The 20,000-nt window shown below is 32.9% G+C and overlaps 1 protein-coding gene across 1 annotated transcript; it reads right to left on the bottom strand.

Moving 5' to 3' along the window:
• Nucleotides 1-73: 73 nt before the first annotated feature.
• LOC134280831 (carcinoembryonic antigen-related cell adhesion molecule 5-like) lies at nt 74-19,509 on the bottom strand. Its single transcript, XM_062763284.1, has 8 exons — nt 19,359-19,509; nt 10,823-11,062; nt 7,567-7,866; nt 6,712-6,993; nt 4,933-5,223; nt 3,098-3,382; nt 1,339-1,641; nt 74-395 (listed from the first exon to the last, which is right to left on the bottom strand). The coding sequence occupies exons 1-8, from the start codon at nt 19,414-19,416 to the stop codon at nt 97-99; spliced, it is 2,058 nt and encodes a 685-aa protein (XP_062619268.1). The 5' UTR covers nt 19,417-19,509; the 3' UTR covers nt 74-96.
• Nucleotides 19,510-20,000: the final 491 nt, after the last annotated feature.

Here is a 20,000-nt window from a genome sequence, read left to right as displayed (position 1 = left end):
AGACACTTAATATGCATTATGTTTGAATCACTGTGGCATATAAAGAATATAAGATTGATTAATAAATGAAGGATACAAATATTACAAACCACTTATTTAATTACCTTGAACTCTGACCTTTATTTCAGCAGGTCTTGAGGAACAGCTAATTCTATTACAACTCTCCAACCGGAACCAGTATTCTTGACCTGTGTTTAACAGTCCAAGGTCATAAAATCCAACTTCACCTTCCCCCGGGTCTGTTATATTTTTAATAACTCTCCAATTGGATCCTTCTTTACGATACAAGGTGAAGACTTGGTCTGGTCCGCCATTAAAGTTTGATATCCAGGTAAGACTGATGTATCCTGAAGCGTAGGAATATCCGGTAAAGTTCAAAGGTGGCTGAGGTTTATCTTACAGAATGAAAAATAATGAAAGTGTAAAAGCACAAGTGCATTTCATAAGTCAAAGGGAAAATGTCCGAATACTGTAAGGGGATATTCAATTCATTGTTCTATATGGATGTCGTACAACGAAAGGAAAAGTTTTATGCCCAAAAAGGGAAAGCACAAATAATTTTTGAGTATCATACAATCATTAAATGAAAGAAAAATGAATTTTAGGTTTGGGAAAAAGTCAAATAAGAAATGATGTTGAAAAAACTATTTTAAAATGTAAAATTTCAATTTCATAGGTAAATATCTAATTGATAGGCTTTGGCTATAAATTAATAAGAATTCCAATAATGAATTGTTTTAAAAATATTTATTGGGGTCCATTGTTAGGAATGTTTGATAAAATAAAATCCCTTTTATAATCCATGTTCAATATAAAACGAAGCAAATAATTTTTTAAATGTATGAGTCGTTTTTCATATGAAGCAAAGGAACCATATCTGTAACAAGTAGAATACTATTATTTTTATGTTCCTTGTCTTTTCTTATAAAGGATATTTAATTGAATTTAGCTGTAGGGATTCTTTATGACATGAATTCAAATTCCTTGCAATCGATGAAAATGCTTCGTTTTCAAAATAATTTCAAAAATCTTTTAATTGCCTCAAAAGTAAATAATATCAACTTTAAATCAACATTTTTGACATCATTATAGATCAAAGAGACCGATATTAACTCATTGAGAAACTTTTGAACTCAGTTTATTTCAAACATTAATGTTATGCCCTGTACAAACGGAGAGTAAAGATTTACAAATGACTTCAAAATAACCTTGCTGAATAGCCTTTTTGTAGAAATGAAATATTAAATCGCATTATTTGGCTATGTTTGAGCTGTCGTATTAACACAATTTAATTTGCATTAGTTTACTCTCCGTGTGAACAGGGCTAAAGAGTACAACCTTCGGCATTAATTGTAATATCAATGATCGTTTTTCCTCTGTACATCAGTGAGTAGTTTCCGAACGCTCTATGGTCAGGAATAGGAATGCTGCTTATTATCATTTGTTTGTATATAGAAGTATCTCTTTGTAAATCTAAATTGGTTAATATAGACTCCGCTGAAGGACCTGACCACGTGATCCCTGATGGAGATATTGGTGGGTTTGCTATCACTGGCACAGTCACAGAAACATTCACATCTGGGCCACTCATGGAACCATAATTGGTTTTTACTACTGCAGACATATCAAGGCGAGGATCGCCTATATTCAAAGAATTAAAGTGACATTTGTAAGATTAAAGGATGTTTCAAATTTTAGCGAAAATATACAGAAAATAAGTTATAAAAATAATAACTTGTGGCAAATGATTATTTACATATTTTTCAATGTCTATGTCACTCTTCTTTGATAAACAGACGTTTTAAACATAGTATAAACATGTAAATGCATATTGTTGTATTTAATATTAAGATAAAATTCTTATATACGTTATATTTTTTTCATATGGCGTAAATTGTTTCTATATTATCTAAATTTAGCCCTTTCATGAGGTCAATCTAAAGATATATCGACTTTGGTCCACAGAAAAGCATATCGAACGAGCACGAAGTGCAAGATCGATATGATTTTCTGTGAAGCCGATATATATATATTATTTTAATAGTAACTTGATCCGAAGGGTCGTATCACGTCGAGTTGACAGGTGCAGAACTCGACGCTTCGCGTCTCGTTAGATCTGATGATCCGCGCCTGTCAACTCGATGTGATACGCTCTTCGGAACAAGTTACTGTTATAATGATAAATTGATTATATAACCCCACATAACTAGCAAAATATAGCAAAGAAAACTTTACAGATCGATTGCATAACATTTATCCATAAATAAAGCATAATAACAAGGGACTTTTTAACGCGCAAGAAATATAACGTCATATTTCTGCGTACTACGTCATCAGTTTCAGAGAGTGGTGATATGGGTTCAGAAAACAACATGTTGATGATCCGGAAAATCGGATCTCGACGTCACGTGATAGCGTAAATTCAACAGTAAAATTGGGTGATACACATTAGGTACATAATAAATCTATGGATTGGTCAAATTAAAGGGCTGCATTTGTTACATTATTTTTTACACAGATTAACAAAAAGAAAAAACAATGGGTAGAAGGCACAAGTTTTCTCTTTTTAACACTTAAGAGACTAGAGATCAAAATACTTATTGTGTTTCTTTATATCGATGGAGTAATTTAGATAATTTACTTATCCAAAATGCTACATTTATTTGATTATACTTTGTATCAATTTTTGACAAACATATCAAACATGTTTTATAAAGTAGATCCAAACTCGAGGCATTGTTACGTCTCATCAATTACAGAACATTAAAAATTATTAATGCAAGATGAAGTATATTTTTCAGACACATCGCCTCATACACTGTATTAGCTAATATTGTAAAATCATTACTATTTTTTGTTTTTACAGAAAGATGTCTCTAATTTTAGGAACATCAAGTCAATATGCATTTCAGATTCTATAAATAGTAACTCAAGTCTATATGTTATTATATACTTGATCAAATGATCAAGCTTGAACCAATTACAGAGCTTGAAATAAATGATAAAAATAATATACATCTATTATTCCCTTAAGATTTGTGATAAATATTTTGAAATGTTAAATTTGAATGTGTATAAAATCATAAAGTTTACTTACAAAGAACATTGATATTGAATGATTGATATTTTCTTTCAAACTCTGAAGAGCTTCCCTCGCAGCTGTAAGTGCTTGTGTCAGAGCACACTGCTTCCCTTCTCAGTGTGTGGTTTAACCAGGTAGTACTACGTTGCTCCAAGATCTCGTTACCAGTGAGTTCTTTTAGGTTAGTAACTGGAACTGGATTTCCCTCAATGTTACATGCCAAAAATAGAGGAGATCCTTCATCAACGGTTCGGCTATTTTGAAGATTGCCATTAATATATATCTTTGGATTCGATAAATCTAATGAAAAAAATATATTAAAAATATGAAGTAATTTTGATAACAGGATTTGTACTACGGAATGCCCTAACAGAATAAAAAAGGTTCTAAAAATATTAATTTACCATCACCTCTTATGATTTGTTTACGATATCCAGCAGGCATAATTGTTTAGAGCCTGTCCCATGAAGGGAGTGCAGTACATATGCATGGTCCTTAATGAGTTTTTTCTTTCTTTTTAACATAAGAACAATTTGACTTCTTTTATCTTATTAATTATCAAAAGACACCTGACCTACCGAGTTTCTTAGAACTTACATATCGTAATGAAAAAATGTAGATAACGGACAGTATTCAAGTTCGAAATTCCCTTAAACAATATAAAATATAGGCAGAGCAATGACGGACCTCCAAAACATTGGAAGTTGTATCAGGAAACATTGCTGCCGTTTGCACAGCAGACAAAACAGTCGATGGATATCTTCAACAAGAGACATTTCACAAAAAGATAGGACCTTGTTCTCCTGCTTCTTATTTTTTTCAGACTTGGCTGTACGTTTTACGAATAGAAATTTCAAAAAAATATATATATTTTGAAGAACATCGTGACATTATAATAGACCATGCTGGGAGGTATTGAAAAATGAAGCAGAAAGAACATTATTCCAAAATGTAGACAACGGAAAATCTAACCAAATTATCGAGCAGGTAAATTAGTTACTGTAAATTAACTTTATTCGCCTCAACTTTCATTCGCGATTCTACAATTTTAAATAAATCCGCGATGATGGATTTTTGCGACTGCAAAATTATTCTTTTCAAATGCAAAACAAAATAAATGGTTCGCTGCGATTAATATTCGCCAATTAAAGTAAGTTGCAAAACATGCGAATAATTCTCTCACGCGAATAAAAGGTTGACATGTACGTATTTAGTCACTGGCACTCAGAATATTGGATGAGAATTTCATACATGCATTGGTTTCCCCTCATTGATTAAAATTCACTTAAAGTTTTCCCTCCGCTTCAAAACACTGTATGGCAGGATGTAATCTAAAGATATATTGGTTTTATCAAATATATTTTTTTTTCGAAATCGGCTTTAATCACTTTAGGCAGCCATTAAATAAATGCCATTAAGACATAGCTTTGAATATGAATTGATCTTAATTTTTTTTTCATTAAGTTAAAGAATAAAAAAAAATCAAACGTAAAAACTTCACATTAGGTTAATTTTTACTGATCTTAATGCTTCAAAATCAAATAAATAGCATAAAGTAATCGGAATATATTTGATTTTAAGTAAGGTTAATCAGTCTAATCAATTGTTTTTTTTTTGTTTGTTTTTTTGCGGAAAAAAGTCATGTTTAAAATTATGCCATATAAAAATTACGTTCTTTTTGTGATCTTTGAGAAAAAAAAAGCCAAGAAAAAAATACTTTTCTTCATTCCATGATATAGCAAAACTGAATAAGGTTTTTTGTTTGTGTTCCATGCATTCCAGGGAAGTCCTTGTTTTCATATCTTTAGTTTTGGATTTTGTTCACCTTGTTATGCTTAAACGAGTCTTACACTGAATGTTCAGCTTGATGGATGATACTTCTTTCCCTTCCGTGCCGTTTACAACACATCTTATCATAGCCATACTAGTTCTATTCGCTGTTATCTCTGGTACAGTAACTGAAGACGTCCCAAGTGGTGTAACGTCTCTAAAACCCCAGAACGGATCTCTGAGTTTCCACTGCACGGTACAAGGTGGGTTACAGTCAGCTGAGCAATTATATGGACCAAATGTTTCCTCGTCATGAACACTTAGTCCGTCAATGGGTGGCTCGGGGGTTACAAGTACAGTTTCTGGACCATCTTTGAAGAGAAAAATAATACTGACATGGTAACAGGCTAAGTTTGGAATTCTTACATTTTCAATTGGGAAAATTAAATGAAATTGTTTATCAGACATCTGATTTACATAGTAAATAAGTCTATTTTACTTATCCATGTGAAATCAAGGGTGTACGGATATTTACAGGGTTTCATTCCATACACCTTGGAACAAAAAACTCCGTACACCCTTCATCTAACCTTGATAACGAATTTATATCCTATTTGTTCAAATAGAATTTTTCACAGACTCAAGGTTAAAAAATGTTAATTCAAACTTTCGATTAGTTTTGATATGTACTACAATGCATTAAGAGGCCATGATAAATGCTATTTGAAAGAGAGAAATAAGAAATAATAATATGATGAAGAATACTTTCTCAATGTTAACGATTAACGACCGTCACGGTAACTCAGTCGATAGCTAGTTTAACGGTATCTCGACTACCACTGACTTTAGTCTATGAAATATTGCTTGCAAACGTTCCTTTGTCAAGCGCTCGAAATTTTGAAGCGAGTGTTGTGGGTCTTTCGGGTGAGACCTTGAAAACGACGGTCGTGCAATGGCAGGCATAGGCACGCAAAAGAACCCTCATTACTTAATGCCTTGAGTGCAGAGGAAAGGGCAAGTTTTTCTCTACCCTTTTATTATTATTAATTCCATTTAATGCAGCTTATTTTCACGGAATTTCTTGGTGTAGACGCAGAATTAATTATTTCTTGTTAACCAATTCTTTAAATTAAAAAAAAATGAAGATTCATCGCAGTCAGGCAGGTACCCGTCGAAATAACTGGCAGTATCCAGTGGACAGACGTGAAATGATGAGTCTGCAAGCTAATGTCAGAGCAAGAAACTCCAAAGTATGAAAATGTATATATTGCCACCTCAACAGAATTAGTGACATGCAATATACCTGCCCTAATTCGTTTCCCTCAGGTTTATTGGGATTTTATTTATCTTTTTAATTGTTTTCAAAGCCATAAATTTGCAAGTATTGTTAGGAAAAAATACTCAAATCAAATGTTGATTTTCTTTTCACTGTTGTCATGAATAATTCTATAAATTATTTATTTTTCTGTTTTCTTGAATGGTGAACTGCCTTACCTCTGTACAAAGATAAAAGGGACTTGACTGAAATTATCTGACTTAGCGTTAAGCAGTTATGTTAAAGGGGCTGGAGTATGGCCATTTTAGACTATTTTGATCTCCTTTAGAATAAGAGTTTCATGTAAAGAAAAATACGATCAAATTTTAAAAGTAAGGCCATTCCAATTATTTTCTATGTTTGAAATTTATTTTTTTGCCAAATGATTGTTGACAGCTTAAGATATCAAATCTAAAAATTTAAATTATTTCTGATGGTTCATCCTTAAATCAATCGATCTTGACCAAGACGCGCAGATAATTCAAATTACCACATGCTTTGCTAAAATACGATAGTGTACGTTAAAAATTACCACTATACTTACATAAAGGGTTTATTTGAATTTCGTCACTTTTTTCTGATTCTAGGGTTTCCTTGGCCTGACAGCTGTATCGGTTGTATTTAACATCTTTGGTGACAATAAACCTGTAGGTCTCTCTGACCTCTCCATTTAGCTTAGTATTGTTGACAAACCATGAGTACGTTAATGGCGGAAACTTCTTGTAATAGGACGGGGCAGACGTAGATCTACTTTCACATTTCAGGTAGGCATATTTTCTGACTTGAGCGTTCAGATTCCCAGTTATTTGTGCTCTCACTGGTTTTCCTGAATTTTAAAATTTACTTCAAAGAATTTCTTAAATGTAACCGTAATACAGTACATTAAAATTTTATCTTTTTTGAATTATAAAATCATCATCAATACTTGTAAAGTACAAATCTTAAACACTCGCTACCACTGGTTTACACCAGATAGAGTTTTTTTCTTAAATATATTCTGTATTAGTTCTCTTCATTTATCTATGTATACCAGTTTAATCCTTCAATTTAATATCAATCCCAAATTAAGCAAAATCTTGTATCAAAATGGCAAAGCCATGATAAGTCTTAGTTGTACGGAAGTATCCTTAAATTCAATTTTGTTCAAATAATTACACCAGTTGGTAGGGAGGAGCGAAAGCGTAGTCTAAAACCTTGACATTATGTATACCTGCTATCATTGGATCAACTGGCTTAATTAAATAATTTTTGATGCGTTTAATAAACAATCGTAGATTTCATAGCGGTATACAACAATTTAGCAACTTTCCCCATTGTTATCGTGCATAAGCAAATTGCTGTAGGAAGTTTACATTAGATAACTTGCAATCCGGTTAATAAAAAAAATCACAGAATTTACCAAAAACAATTAGAACAACTCCCCCTCCTGACCAAGCATCTGCCTCGGAGATACCTCCTACGTAATATCCGGCATCTTGTAGCGTTATATTCATCACCTCAAACTGTATATAAACAGAATCCACGGGTCGGGTGTGATAAACGTACTTTTCAGTTGACGGGTCACTGTCTCTTATCTGCATTATCGTTGATACTGAATTGCTATATGCATGAAAAACTAAGTAAATCCCACTTCTAGGAAAATAATCTTCAGTCCATGAAATGTTTCTCGATTCACCCTCTTTAGATTCTACAGTTTTGCCTAAAAAGAAAGAAGGAAAAGTAAGGCAATTGTTAAAGAAGAAAAACCCAATTGTTAAAAGCAAACTAATTACACTGTATCATGAAAGAGTATTGTGGCTAAACATCTTCTTGATTGTTATTGTGGAATATTGTTAGGAAAAGAATAATTAGTAAACATAAACTGTTTATAAATATCTTTTCTTTCTATATTTTTCATTTTAATTCATGACATTGCTGAAAATGACAGTTTATGGATTCATAAATTAGAGTTTGTCTCATACGACCGGTCATACGACCGCCAGCTCTCCTATCCTAATTCAGTTGAATTATTTACTTTTATGTTGTTGTTGTGTTTGACTTGCTTTCAAATCTTATTACTTGAAAGAAAAACAAAAGAAAATAATATAACTGAAAGGAAAAAGAAACGCAGGGTAAACTTTTGAGGTGAATTAAATTTATTTTTCTTTTAATATTTTTCAGTATTCCTAACTAAGTTTTAAAACCATCTTTCAAAAAGATATAACCAAAATCACATATGATTTTGTTTAATATCAAATGAGTCATTGACGTTCATATGAAGCTACCCCACAAAAGTGAAAATCGAAAACTCTAATTGTCTTCAATGCCTCTCCAGCGCATCTGTCATGCCCCTTATTTTTCCTTTGTATGGAATTCACCAGAGTGTTTATCTTTCAATCCCTGGCTATATGCGGCATGGGTAACCATGCAAAGAAAATTCTCATACGACGCGCGCATGCGTCAGTGAGAGGAACACATCAGTAAGTTGACCGGCTCAAAAAACCTAATTGCGGAATTATTTTCTTTCTTTTTCGTGTGAACGTAATGATTATGATAGTCTACGTTATAAAAGGCGATTTTAAGGGTAGCAAGGTGGCGATTTAAGAGATGACAGGACGAATAACCCGCTCGTAATATGACTCTGTTTCGCGTTAACATCATCGTCACGGTTGGTTGAAAACCATTTTAGGCCCTCTCTGACAGGAATAATAAGTTTTATGTGGGAAAATTTACAAGAAACTGCTATGTTACCCGTTGTTGCCTTTTTCATTAAATGGGCAGTTCGAAAATCAAACCCAATCGAACTTTTGTAAACTGCACCAAGACTGCAAGAAATTCATATCGTCTTTAAATATTGAAAAACAAGGGGCATACCTCAGGTGCATCAAATGGTGCAACAAGATTTGTTGACAAACTCGTCGTCATCAAACTGCACATGTTTTGGGCTTTTTAGTGTTTTCCCTATGTGACGTCATAATGCTTACGGTTGAGTAATTCTGAACACCTATTTCGGTGCATAGTAACTAAGTTTCTCATCTGACCAAATTTCGTAATTGTCGGTCAAGTGGTGAAATTTTTTTCGAATATTAAGCTACCCTGCGTTTCTTTTTTCTTTCAGTATATATGTTTACTTATATTTCTTAATGACACCTTTTTCTACTTTACGGCCATATAATTTAGAATTAATCAAAATTACTTATTTTTTGTTATAAAACGCATAAGCACTGCTTCAAAAGGTTTAATGTCCTTAATGTATAGTACAAATAAAGAAATAATTCCTTTAGAATTAAAAACACTTACATTAAGTGTCATTAAGATTTAAAGAGAAAATTTCTATGTCATCAATTCTATCGTTACAGATAAGAAGGGAAGGTTGGATAAAATCAAACAACGCTATTATCATAAAATGAAAACAGGGAAGCTTGTTAACAGTTATTTCTGTCAGATTCTAAATACGATAGTGTTAAGTAACCTAGCATGGGAATATAGGCGCACTTTAACTGCTTTGTAAATATGTCATGAACTTGTGTATGGATAGTTTAATTGAATTGAAGGAAATATCCCCGTAAAAAAATCATAAAAAAATAATCAATAACACATAACATCAATGTTATTTAAGCATATCGTGATATTTCTGTGTTTGCTAAATCAAAACCATATTTGAAATAAAACATATGGAGATAAAGAACAGTATTTAAATTCAAAAGTCAATAAAACAATTTAAAATAGGAGCGGAGCAGAGCAAGCACGGACCCTAAAACAACAGAGGTGGGATCAGGTGCCATGGATGAATTTGCAGCCCTGTACTTCTTGTTGTGGACAGGAAATTTACGGACAATTCCCTCGTCAATTCAGTGTTTAAATAATAGACTAAAAATTGGTACGAAAAATGTCAATCAGCATTTGATGCTATGATAAGTTGTATTTGATGAAGGTCATTTTACCGACCATAGAACCAAAATTATAACATTAAACGAAACTGCTAAATTTTATTGTAAAATATTTCAATATGACTATATGATTTAAATTCTGTTTTGTTATCATTTTTTTTCAAATGTTAATGAAGAATTTTTTTTTTAAGTTTAGTGTAAGTTATTATTGTATAAATCACACAGACTTGTATATATAGGTATATCTCATGAAGCGCGATATATCATTTACCTACATATTTTTTTTTGGACAAAATACAGAAAACATATCATTAAAAACAAGAAATCACAAAAAACCTTTAATGTCTTGATTCCTGTTTGCTTATCATTTAACTTGTTACTTGTTTATTTGATTAATGGAAACAAATGTAATCATGTATGGTTTTAAATTTGATATAGCTTATGGATGATGCTTGATGAAATTGTACTTTAAGGTAAAGGAATAGGACAAGCTCTGCTGGATATCAGATATTTTTTTTCACAAAATATGCAGTACTTGATAGCCAATTTCAGTCATATACACTCAGTCTCTCTGCATAGAATGTGGCAACTAGGTCCTGAATTTTAGTGATACATTCGGCATTGAAATTATTTGGACCATTTCATTAGACAGTAACATGATTGATGCAACTTCCTATTTTATCTTAATATGCGGAAAATTTGAAATATTTTTGGTTTTTTTTTTTTCAAATTATACTTCCATATTAAATATTTTCAAATATACATAGAACTTTTAAATAAACTTACTGTTAAATGTCTTTTTGTAGTCTTTATAATTTTGTGATGTGTACAACTCCCGTACCTTTATCGTTACGGTTTTGTATAGCGTAACATCTTCCACTCTGTATTGGTCATCATCAACCATTATCCAGCCAGATTCTGAAGAATCCTTAGTGATGGTTATAATATTGTGGATTGTTGATACATTGCTCCATGTAAATATCAGATTTCCATTGATAATTTTAGTGAATATTTTAAAATATTGACCTGAAATAAATAAAATATCGTATATGTGAACTTAGTTCCTAAAATACTTTTTTTTTATCTGAGGGGTGAGGGGGGGGGGCAAATAAAAGCAAAAAATATATATAGTTGCGTGATGTTTTAAAACTAAAATTTACCTTAGCTTAGTCAAATTATTGTCTTTTGTTGCATTTTAAATGCTCTGTAAATAAGACATGGAGATTAGGAACAGTAACCAAGCTCAAAAATCCATTGATACAATATAGAAGGAGAGTAAACATGGACATCTAAAAGCGTCAGAGGTGGGATAAGACATGGGGAAATAATTAAGCATCTTATGCCGATCGATCACACCAACCACGTGCTCCTCGTTTTAATCGAGAAACTGTATAAATAAATGTCTTACAATAAGTAAGATAAATATAATATATCACAGATGTCACTTAAATGTTTAAGAATGCTTTGTAAATAGTGTTTATTTTAATAATTGGTGAGTTCCTGGCCTAAATCGTCACATGAAGCTGACAGGTTTGGTAAAACGATCGTCCCTAAGTTTTATCTCATATACTGTGGAATCATCAATGTTCGTGGGGGACCAATGTTCGTGGATTTCGTGGGTCACCCTTACCCACGAATTTACATCCCCTCAAACATTCATTTTGTTAACATATTGATTCATTGAACTATCATATTTATGAGAAACCCACGAAATTATGTCCCCACGAACAGGTCAAATTTTGCTTGACTACGAACATTGACCCCCACGAATAAAAATGATTCCACAGTATGTATTCCGTTGGTGGAAAATTGGATTGGGTTAAAAAGTCACAACATGGACTTTTTACAGGGCAATTAGTTCTCTGAAAAGAATTGACACGTCTTTTTTTTCCTTTTTGCTGGATAACAGGATTCTTTTGTCTCATCCAAACTATTACGCTACTATCTCATAATAGTCGACGGTAAACTATTCAAGCGTGCAATTAACTCTCACCACCCGGCGATAAACCCTCACAGGCGACTGTCAAATCATTATTCTTTTGTAGAAACATTGGCTAAGTCTTGAAATTCGGGACATCTGATGTCCCCGACTAAACGATGACGTTGAAGCTGTATTTGACGAATAGCTGAATATCAATGTCTGTTGTTTTCCTCACTCAAGCAATAATGCACAGTTTTTGCAGTTATGCGCCTAAGTCCGGAGCTCTGACAACAATGTCCTATATGAATGAATGATTTCATATGGCATAAGGTTATTTTGACTAAAGTATCAGTCAAATTATCCAGCGATGGGGTAAACGAAGAGAAACAGATGACGTGGTTGCCGGCCGGACACCTATAGTAATCGAACAGTGACAGAGGCCATTTGACCAATCGGTGGGGGTCATCGGTAGAAATAAATTGAACTTAAAAATCAGTGATGTCTCCACGCATGCCCCACGTCGCTCCTAATCGGCAACCCACCTTTAAGACATCTTTCAAGGATCGGCTGATGTATGGCCGAGCATCGTCCAACATCCGTTGAATCTGAGGTCATCGGAGGGTTGAGTAGTGTTCAACAGATAACGGCCGATCATCGGTCGATGTTCGAGGAAACATTGGCACGTAGTCAACCGATGTACGATCGATGTTCACTAATGTATGAGCGATGTAATATACATCAGCCGATTATCCTGGAACATCGTTTTATAATTAGCAATGCATCGCTGGGCCTTTTTAAGTCCTACCGGCAACCATGCCATTTTTATCATAGAACGCATTGGTTGCCCATCGTATACCCAGCGCTGGATAATGTGACTGATATTTTAAGGACTACTAGGCCGATGTGTACCGATGTTGGGGCATCGTTAACACCACGGATTACTACAGATTTCCACCGGTCTACGGCTACCGGCCGGCAGATGTGACCTAGGCATAAGTGTCCCCTGAATCTGAGGTCATCCGTTGGTTTGTTGGTTGGCAACAGACAACGGCCGATCATTTGCAAACGATGTTAGCCAATGTTTGAGCGATGTAATATATTTTTTCCTGGAATATCGTTTTATGATTGGTAATGCATCGCTTGGCCCTTGTAAGTCCGTTGTAACTAAAAAAAGGCATTGGTTGCCTATCGTATACTCCATCGCTGGAAAATGTGAATAATACTTTAAGGACTACTAGGCCGATGTGGACCGATGTTGGGGCATCGCTCACACCACGGATTACCACCAATTACCACCGGTCTATGGCCATCGGCCAGGAAATGTGACTAAGGCATTAGGAAAGAGTTTTAAGGGAACCGAGTGGGAATATTTTGCGCGAAAACAATAATACAAACATATTATTCGAAAAGTCTTCATTCAAGGTATTTTTAAGGGACATTTTCCATATTTATAACTTATTGAATAAAATTGCTTTTAAACAATAAATACGCTGCATTCTACTATGATGTGCGAAACATTGCGCAATAGAAACCCCGGTTGGTCCCTTAATTTTTAATTTTTCTCATCCTACTTTTAACAATATTGACTTTTTATTCATAAGTCCTTTTACATAGAAAATAAATCCCCTAACTAACATCATATGAAGGCAAGCATCTTGTTTAAAAGTATCCTTTATATAACATTATGGAAACCCCTTACTGTGACTCATCTTTGCTCTTTAGATAAAATAATGCGTAACTGTTGAAAAAGAAAGTCATTGTAAAGGTCATGCAGTATCTATATACCTATTATTTATATAGAGGAAAATAAAACAAACATGACTTTATACACGTTTATTTTGATATTGGCGATTGTTGGTCGTGGCATATTTAAAAGCAGCAAGGGGTCGCCAAGCGTAAAGGGCGACCCCAAATTACAACAAGCAGCAGCAGCAGCAAGCAACATGAAAGCATAATATTACATGTACATGTACTTATAATAAGCATAATAATGGCCGTTCCGGGTACACCGCGAACGGTAATTAAACCTTACAATTAAATTTTATGTACATGTATTTTAAATAAACTTTACAAGTTTACATGTTTGTAGTTATCGTTCCGGGTTATCAAACCGCGAACGTAACGTTACTAAAGATATTTTGGCAAGCAAAGCACTGTGCATGAAATTTGTTGGAAGCAGTACACAATTTGCACAGCAACTGAGTTTGTTTCAAGCAAGCAAAGCAGACCAATTCATTCATTTGTTGAAAGCAGCACACATTTTCACAGTAAATGAGTTTGTTTTAAGCAGCAGCAGCACAATGAATTATAGCATCAGTTGAATGGCTCGGCGCAAACGGAATATTGAGACGACAAGGGGAAAAGCCAATCGTAATCCAATGGAATCTCATCAAGGACTCTTTAAGCGAGGCTAAACACGCAAACAAAATTACAGCATACAAGGTCAGGCCCATGGAATGCCACGACGAAGATCTTCCAAGTGGAGTCAATATTCAAGTCAAACCTAAAATGATAGAGAAAACCCCAACAGCAGACAAAACTTCTTAAATTGATTAATGTCAAGATGTATATTCTACCATTACTCTACCATATGGGGTGGGAGAGATGGGATTTAAGAAACAATCGTGATTGAAAGCATATTTTTTGAAAATTCTGTCTGCTACAAAATTCGTGTACCTTTCGTTTTCGGATCAAGGGCAAAGAGGGGGAATTTGAGATATCACAAACCCGATCTAAATTATATTCAAGCTAACCCAACTCAAATAGCAGCAACAAAGTTTTCCTAATAAAATAAATGCATCTATTCTTTAAATTAATAGATGCTATTATTTATATAGAGGAAAATAAAACAAACATGACTTTATACACGTTTATTTTGATATTGGCGATTGTTGGTCGTGGCATATTTAAAAGCAGCAAGGGGTCGCCAAGCGTAAAGGGCGACCCCAAATTACAACAAGCAGCAGCAGCAGCAAGCAACATGAAAGCATAATATTGCATGTACATGTACTTATAATAAGCATAATAATGGCCGTTCCGGGTACACCGCGAACGGTAATTAACCTTACAATTAAATTTTATGTACATGTATTTTAAATAAACTTTACAAGTTTACATGTATGTAGTTATCGTTCCGGGCTATCAAACTTTACTAAAAATATTTTAGCAAGCAAAGCAGTGCATGAAATTTGTTTAAAAATGTACGCATTTTGCACAGGAACAGAGTTTGTTTCAAGCAAGCACAACAGACCAATTCATTAATTTGTTGAAAGCAGCACACATTTTCACAGTAAATGAGTTTGTTTTAAGCAGCAGCAGCACAATGAATTATAGCATCAGTTGAATGGCTCGGCGCAAACGCCACATGGCCGAAACCTTTGGAATCCATAGGTTTCGATCACCCCATAAAATGGGGAAGCCGCATTCAACTGACCCACGACCAACCGCCCTAAATTTAAACCTATTTAATTGGGAAACTTAAATAAACCCCGAGAAATAAATCTAGACCCCCAATTCGTCTTAAGTTGAATACAGCTAAATAATAAATAGACCGAAAATATGCAATTTGCTTCAATTGATGTTTTAAATATGTAAAGGTATGAGAAATTAAGCATAAGTTTTATATTAACTTACATTGGATTATTTTATAGCAAAATAGTTCATATATTAAACATGAAAAGATTACATGTACCAAAATGTTAAGAAACCTTTATATGCAGACAAAATATTGTCCCATAATAAAAATGGCTGATCCTGATCTACCCTCCTCATTTCAATAGCTGCATGAATTTATTCAAGCCAGTATTACTTTAAGCAACATTGTTCTAGACAAAACCTATTTAACTTACCATGTAAGACTATTTATGGAAATAAATCAATTGTTAATTGTATTATAATAGGTTAGCTTCTACATGAAAATTAACTCTCCAGGCTTATGGTACTCACATGTATTATAAGTAAGGTGTTGCAGCATTCAATGTTTTACTCCCAACAATGACTCAAATGGTATCTTGGAATTATACTTCATAATGATACTTGATATGCTATCTTTTTAATGTTCATAATAAAAAGTTAAAATCAGAAAATGACTTTACTTCTCATTATATCGTAATTTTATTAACATGACATCTGTTCTTACTTCTTACCTCTATTCTAATCATTGCCTTTTCACCAAACTAATCCGTATAACTGAGTTGTGAGCCTATACATCATAAACTGGATATTTATAGATAATTAAATGTATCAGGAATAAAGAACTTTTTAAAGTTCACTTCTAATGACAATTACAGATCTAAACATATTGGAATAATAGTGTAACTTCACTTGCTTGAACTATGATAGAAACAGGACAAGTATTACTAATAAATGGCTCACACACCGAGCAAAACCCCTTTCCCCTAATCAGACTGGCTTGCAAGAATAATGATTACACATGTATTTTAATTATCCCTGTAGTTAAAAAATAAATAGAAATTATTGTGTTGACCTTGCCTGACAGTGCATTATTCCTAAATTACCAACAGTACTATACATCACATTCCTAAAGGTATGGAGAATAAACAAAAATTAAAAATTTCCTTAATTCATCCAAAATTGAAAATGTGATCAGAAGGAAGCACTTTCTTGTTAGTTAAGGTTTAATTCATACACTAAACAAGTACTACCCCCTAAAAAGTACTGTGAATCATTTAACATTTGTCATACATTAAAGCTTATGGCCGAGAAAATCAGAGAAATAGAATTTTCCTCTTGATTCTGTATGAATGATATGTTAACCTGGCATGAATCTAATATAATTTAGTGGAAAATTTTGACAAATGCTATAATTTCTAATCCATTAATAACAATAGCTTTGTATTTCCTACAATTTTTCCCTGACTGAAACTGTTTGTGAAATTCCAATAGGTTGAATTTAGAATGCTTCTACCCCTGGATCTTATAAGTAGGGGTTTCCACTGTTTTGTTGAATATTGGATAAGCAATAAAATTAAATTTACTCTATGATAAACCGGTATATATCTTGAATGAAATCCATAGGCTTATATCATGCTAATCAAGTTTAGATGTCTGATCACAATACTAAATTAAGACCAAAGAAAATTGCTATTGTGAAATACATCACATCAATTGGCCAAATTTTTGTATATTAAAAACAGATGAAGCTAATGTAGTAATGAAATCAATTCAAAAATTCAAGTCCTTTACAAAATTGCCTTCTTGTTTATCAAAAAATGACTAGTGAAACAAAAATTATGCTTTAGTCCCTAAATTATCCATACTACATGTTTTATCAGATTATATTTATGTGTACTTGACTTGATAACTTTAGTACACTTGATCTTGCAATAATAAATCTTACTGAATAGATACTCTTAAATCTGTTTTATTCCTATTTCATCATGGTCTCATATGCAGCTCTCCCTAGTAGGTGTATAATACACTCTTCTACTGAAAACCCTATCCAATTCATACTTTTCCTTGAGAATTTTGAAGCTAAGAGTCTTACATAAATTGTCTAACAATAATATCCCCCCCTTTTTTTCCCCAAATATTGAATGAATTGCATGTTTCTCCACTATCTATGTGTTATGAATTTGAATGTCCAAAGTTTATCAGTAATATTTTCAACCCTAATGTTTTAGTATTCTCATCAGTGATGTAAATATTCCATGAACTTAATTCTTTAACCAATAAAATATAATTATCAAGAATAGATTATATATGTAAAAAGGCAGGCAAAATTTTGAGTAAAACACAGGAATTAAACCGGAATATTTTGAACCAGTATATTTTGTTAATTGTGAAGTGAAACCATTTTATTTAAAACCATATTTAGTTACCTTGTCAGTAGTTGAGAAGGAATAATTGATATTACACGATTCAGTTACTATTTTTCTGGGTCACAGCACACCTACAAACCTTAAATACTTACCATAGCTAGAAGAAGAAAATTTCTGATTTAAGCAACTGGATACAGTATACAGAAGATTATGTTCTTTAACATAAACTGAGCAATGATTTGTCATTTTCCTTAATTAATAAGTCTAGTCCTAATTCACCCCAAACCCCAGATAAATAAAATACATATCAGTTCCCTTATTCCTAATGGTTATAGCCTTAGAAGTGAAGAATGCATAAGCAGGAATGAAATGAAGTGCATCAGTAACATGGGATAATTCCATGTCCCTAAAATGCTAAAGCGAATACCCTTGAGTCAGATTGTACTGTCAAATTCATTGTACGACTAATTACACAGCAAAAAATAATTAGCATAGCTCTCAATGAGCAAGTGAGCTACCTTTGATTGCCAATGAATTTGATAATTTTTTTTTTTTTTTTTTTTTTTGTTTTTACAATTGCCAAAAGAAACCAAGGGGCAATTACACACTTGAGAATCTCTGAATTTAATTCAAGAGTACATCAATTCTGAAGTTTGAAATAAAGCATTGGCTTGTCTTGTTGGTTGATTGTGTTGTTTAATGTGGAGGCATTATTTTAGCCAAAGATGAACTAAGTTCCTATTGCATGAAAACATATAGCCCAACTGATGCCGAACATTAGCCTTACAACTTACAATATTTGAATATTCCCTGTTCATCCTAAAGGTGAAAATGCTATAACTTTGCTTCCGATCCCCCCCCCCCGGTTATTTTTATTTATTTATATATTTTTAATTAATGCACTCTACTGCAAAATGCACTTAAAAAATCCCTAATTGTATAAATTGAAAATGTTCAATTGAATAAAGGCTGCGAAAATTGATAGACACCGATTGTAATATTTTGATCACTTTTACTGCTATTAAGCCCCCCTCCCCCCCCCCTTTTTTTTTTAAATTTCAAAATATATAATTTAATACAAAAATATTCCTAAATCTGATTTACAATTTGTTGTTAAACTAAAACGTAACCTAGTTTTAACACAAATTATGCCACATGTATGCCGACATGAAAAATTTCAATCCAAGCTAATCTCGCATTTTTGCGAAAAAGAATAATCCATCCGTGCATCTAATCATCAAAGTAGATATTTGTCTATACTATTTCATAAAATTATTTAAGAAACAATCGTGATTGAAAGCATATTTTTTGAAAATTCTGTCTGCTACAAAATTCGTGTACCTTTCGTTTTCGGATCAAGGGCAAATAGGGGGAATTTGATATATCCCGAACCCGATCTAAATTAAATTCAAGCTAACCCAACTCAAATAGCAGCAACAAAGTTTTCCTCATAAAATAAATGCATCTATTCTTTAAATTAATAGATGCTATTATATGCAAGTAAATAATCCACTTCTATATGACTTCACAACACAGCCCTAAACATACATATTTTGTACATACACATAAATTGATTTTTTGTCTACAAATAAATTGATTTAAAACAAGTAATATTTCTAACCTTGGACAGAGCATAAAATTTGAATCAACAACAGGCCCAGGCGGATGACTTTAATCATCTTCAATTTGTGGAAGAGGGCAATTTTACTCTTCTTCAAAATTATGTGAACAGCATCATCTGCGAGGCACTGATAAAACTATTTACTCTAGCTCTCTTGTTTTGATCTAAACTCTTAGTGTATACACCAGGAAGTTTAATACTAAAATTATAAATTAGGGAATAAAAATAGAAACTATAAACATACAGCTCAACGCACTTTTTAAACTCACATGGTTTTTCGGGAAAAAATGAGGTCACATTGTTATAATGCAAAATTGCGTAACGTGACAACCAGAAATATTTTAAAAATGATTTATAACTTAGTTTTGATCCATTTAAACATAATTCACACATAATAATCAGAAGAATTTTGATATGCTCTTGGATGATATATTATGAGAGTTTCCAAATATTTTTTTTCATGGTTTCTCGTCAAATGCAACAGTCTTTGTATCCGTTCATTTTAAAGCTAACTTTTGCTTTGCCTTAATTATATATAATAAAGAAACAGTGCAGTTTATGTGACTTCTGTACTTTATGTACATTAATATTACACTAGGTCAAAATGATTTCTCATCTGTTCGACTGCTTTCATGTTAAAAA

This window comes from Saccostrea cucullata, unplaced genomic scaffold (genome assembly GCF_032062105.1).
Source record: "Saccostrea cucullata isolate Sc308-1 unplaced genomic scaffold, CSIRO_AGI_Scuc_v1 ctg5769, whole genome shotgun sequence".
Taxonomy (NCBI): domain Eukaryota; kingdom Metazoa; phylum Mollusca; class Bivalvia; order Ostreida; family Ostreidae; genus Saccostrea; species Saccostrea cuccullata.
Note: the sequence above shows the minus strand (reverse complement) of the source record. Positions and strands in the feature narration are given on the sequence as shown.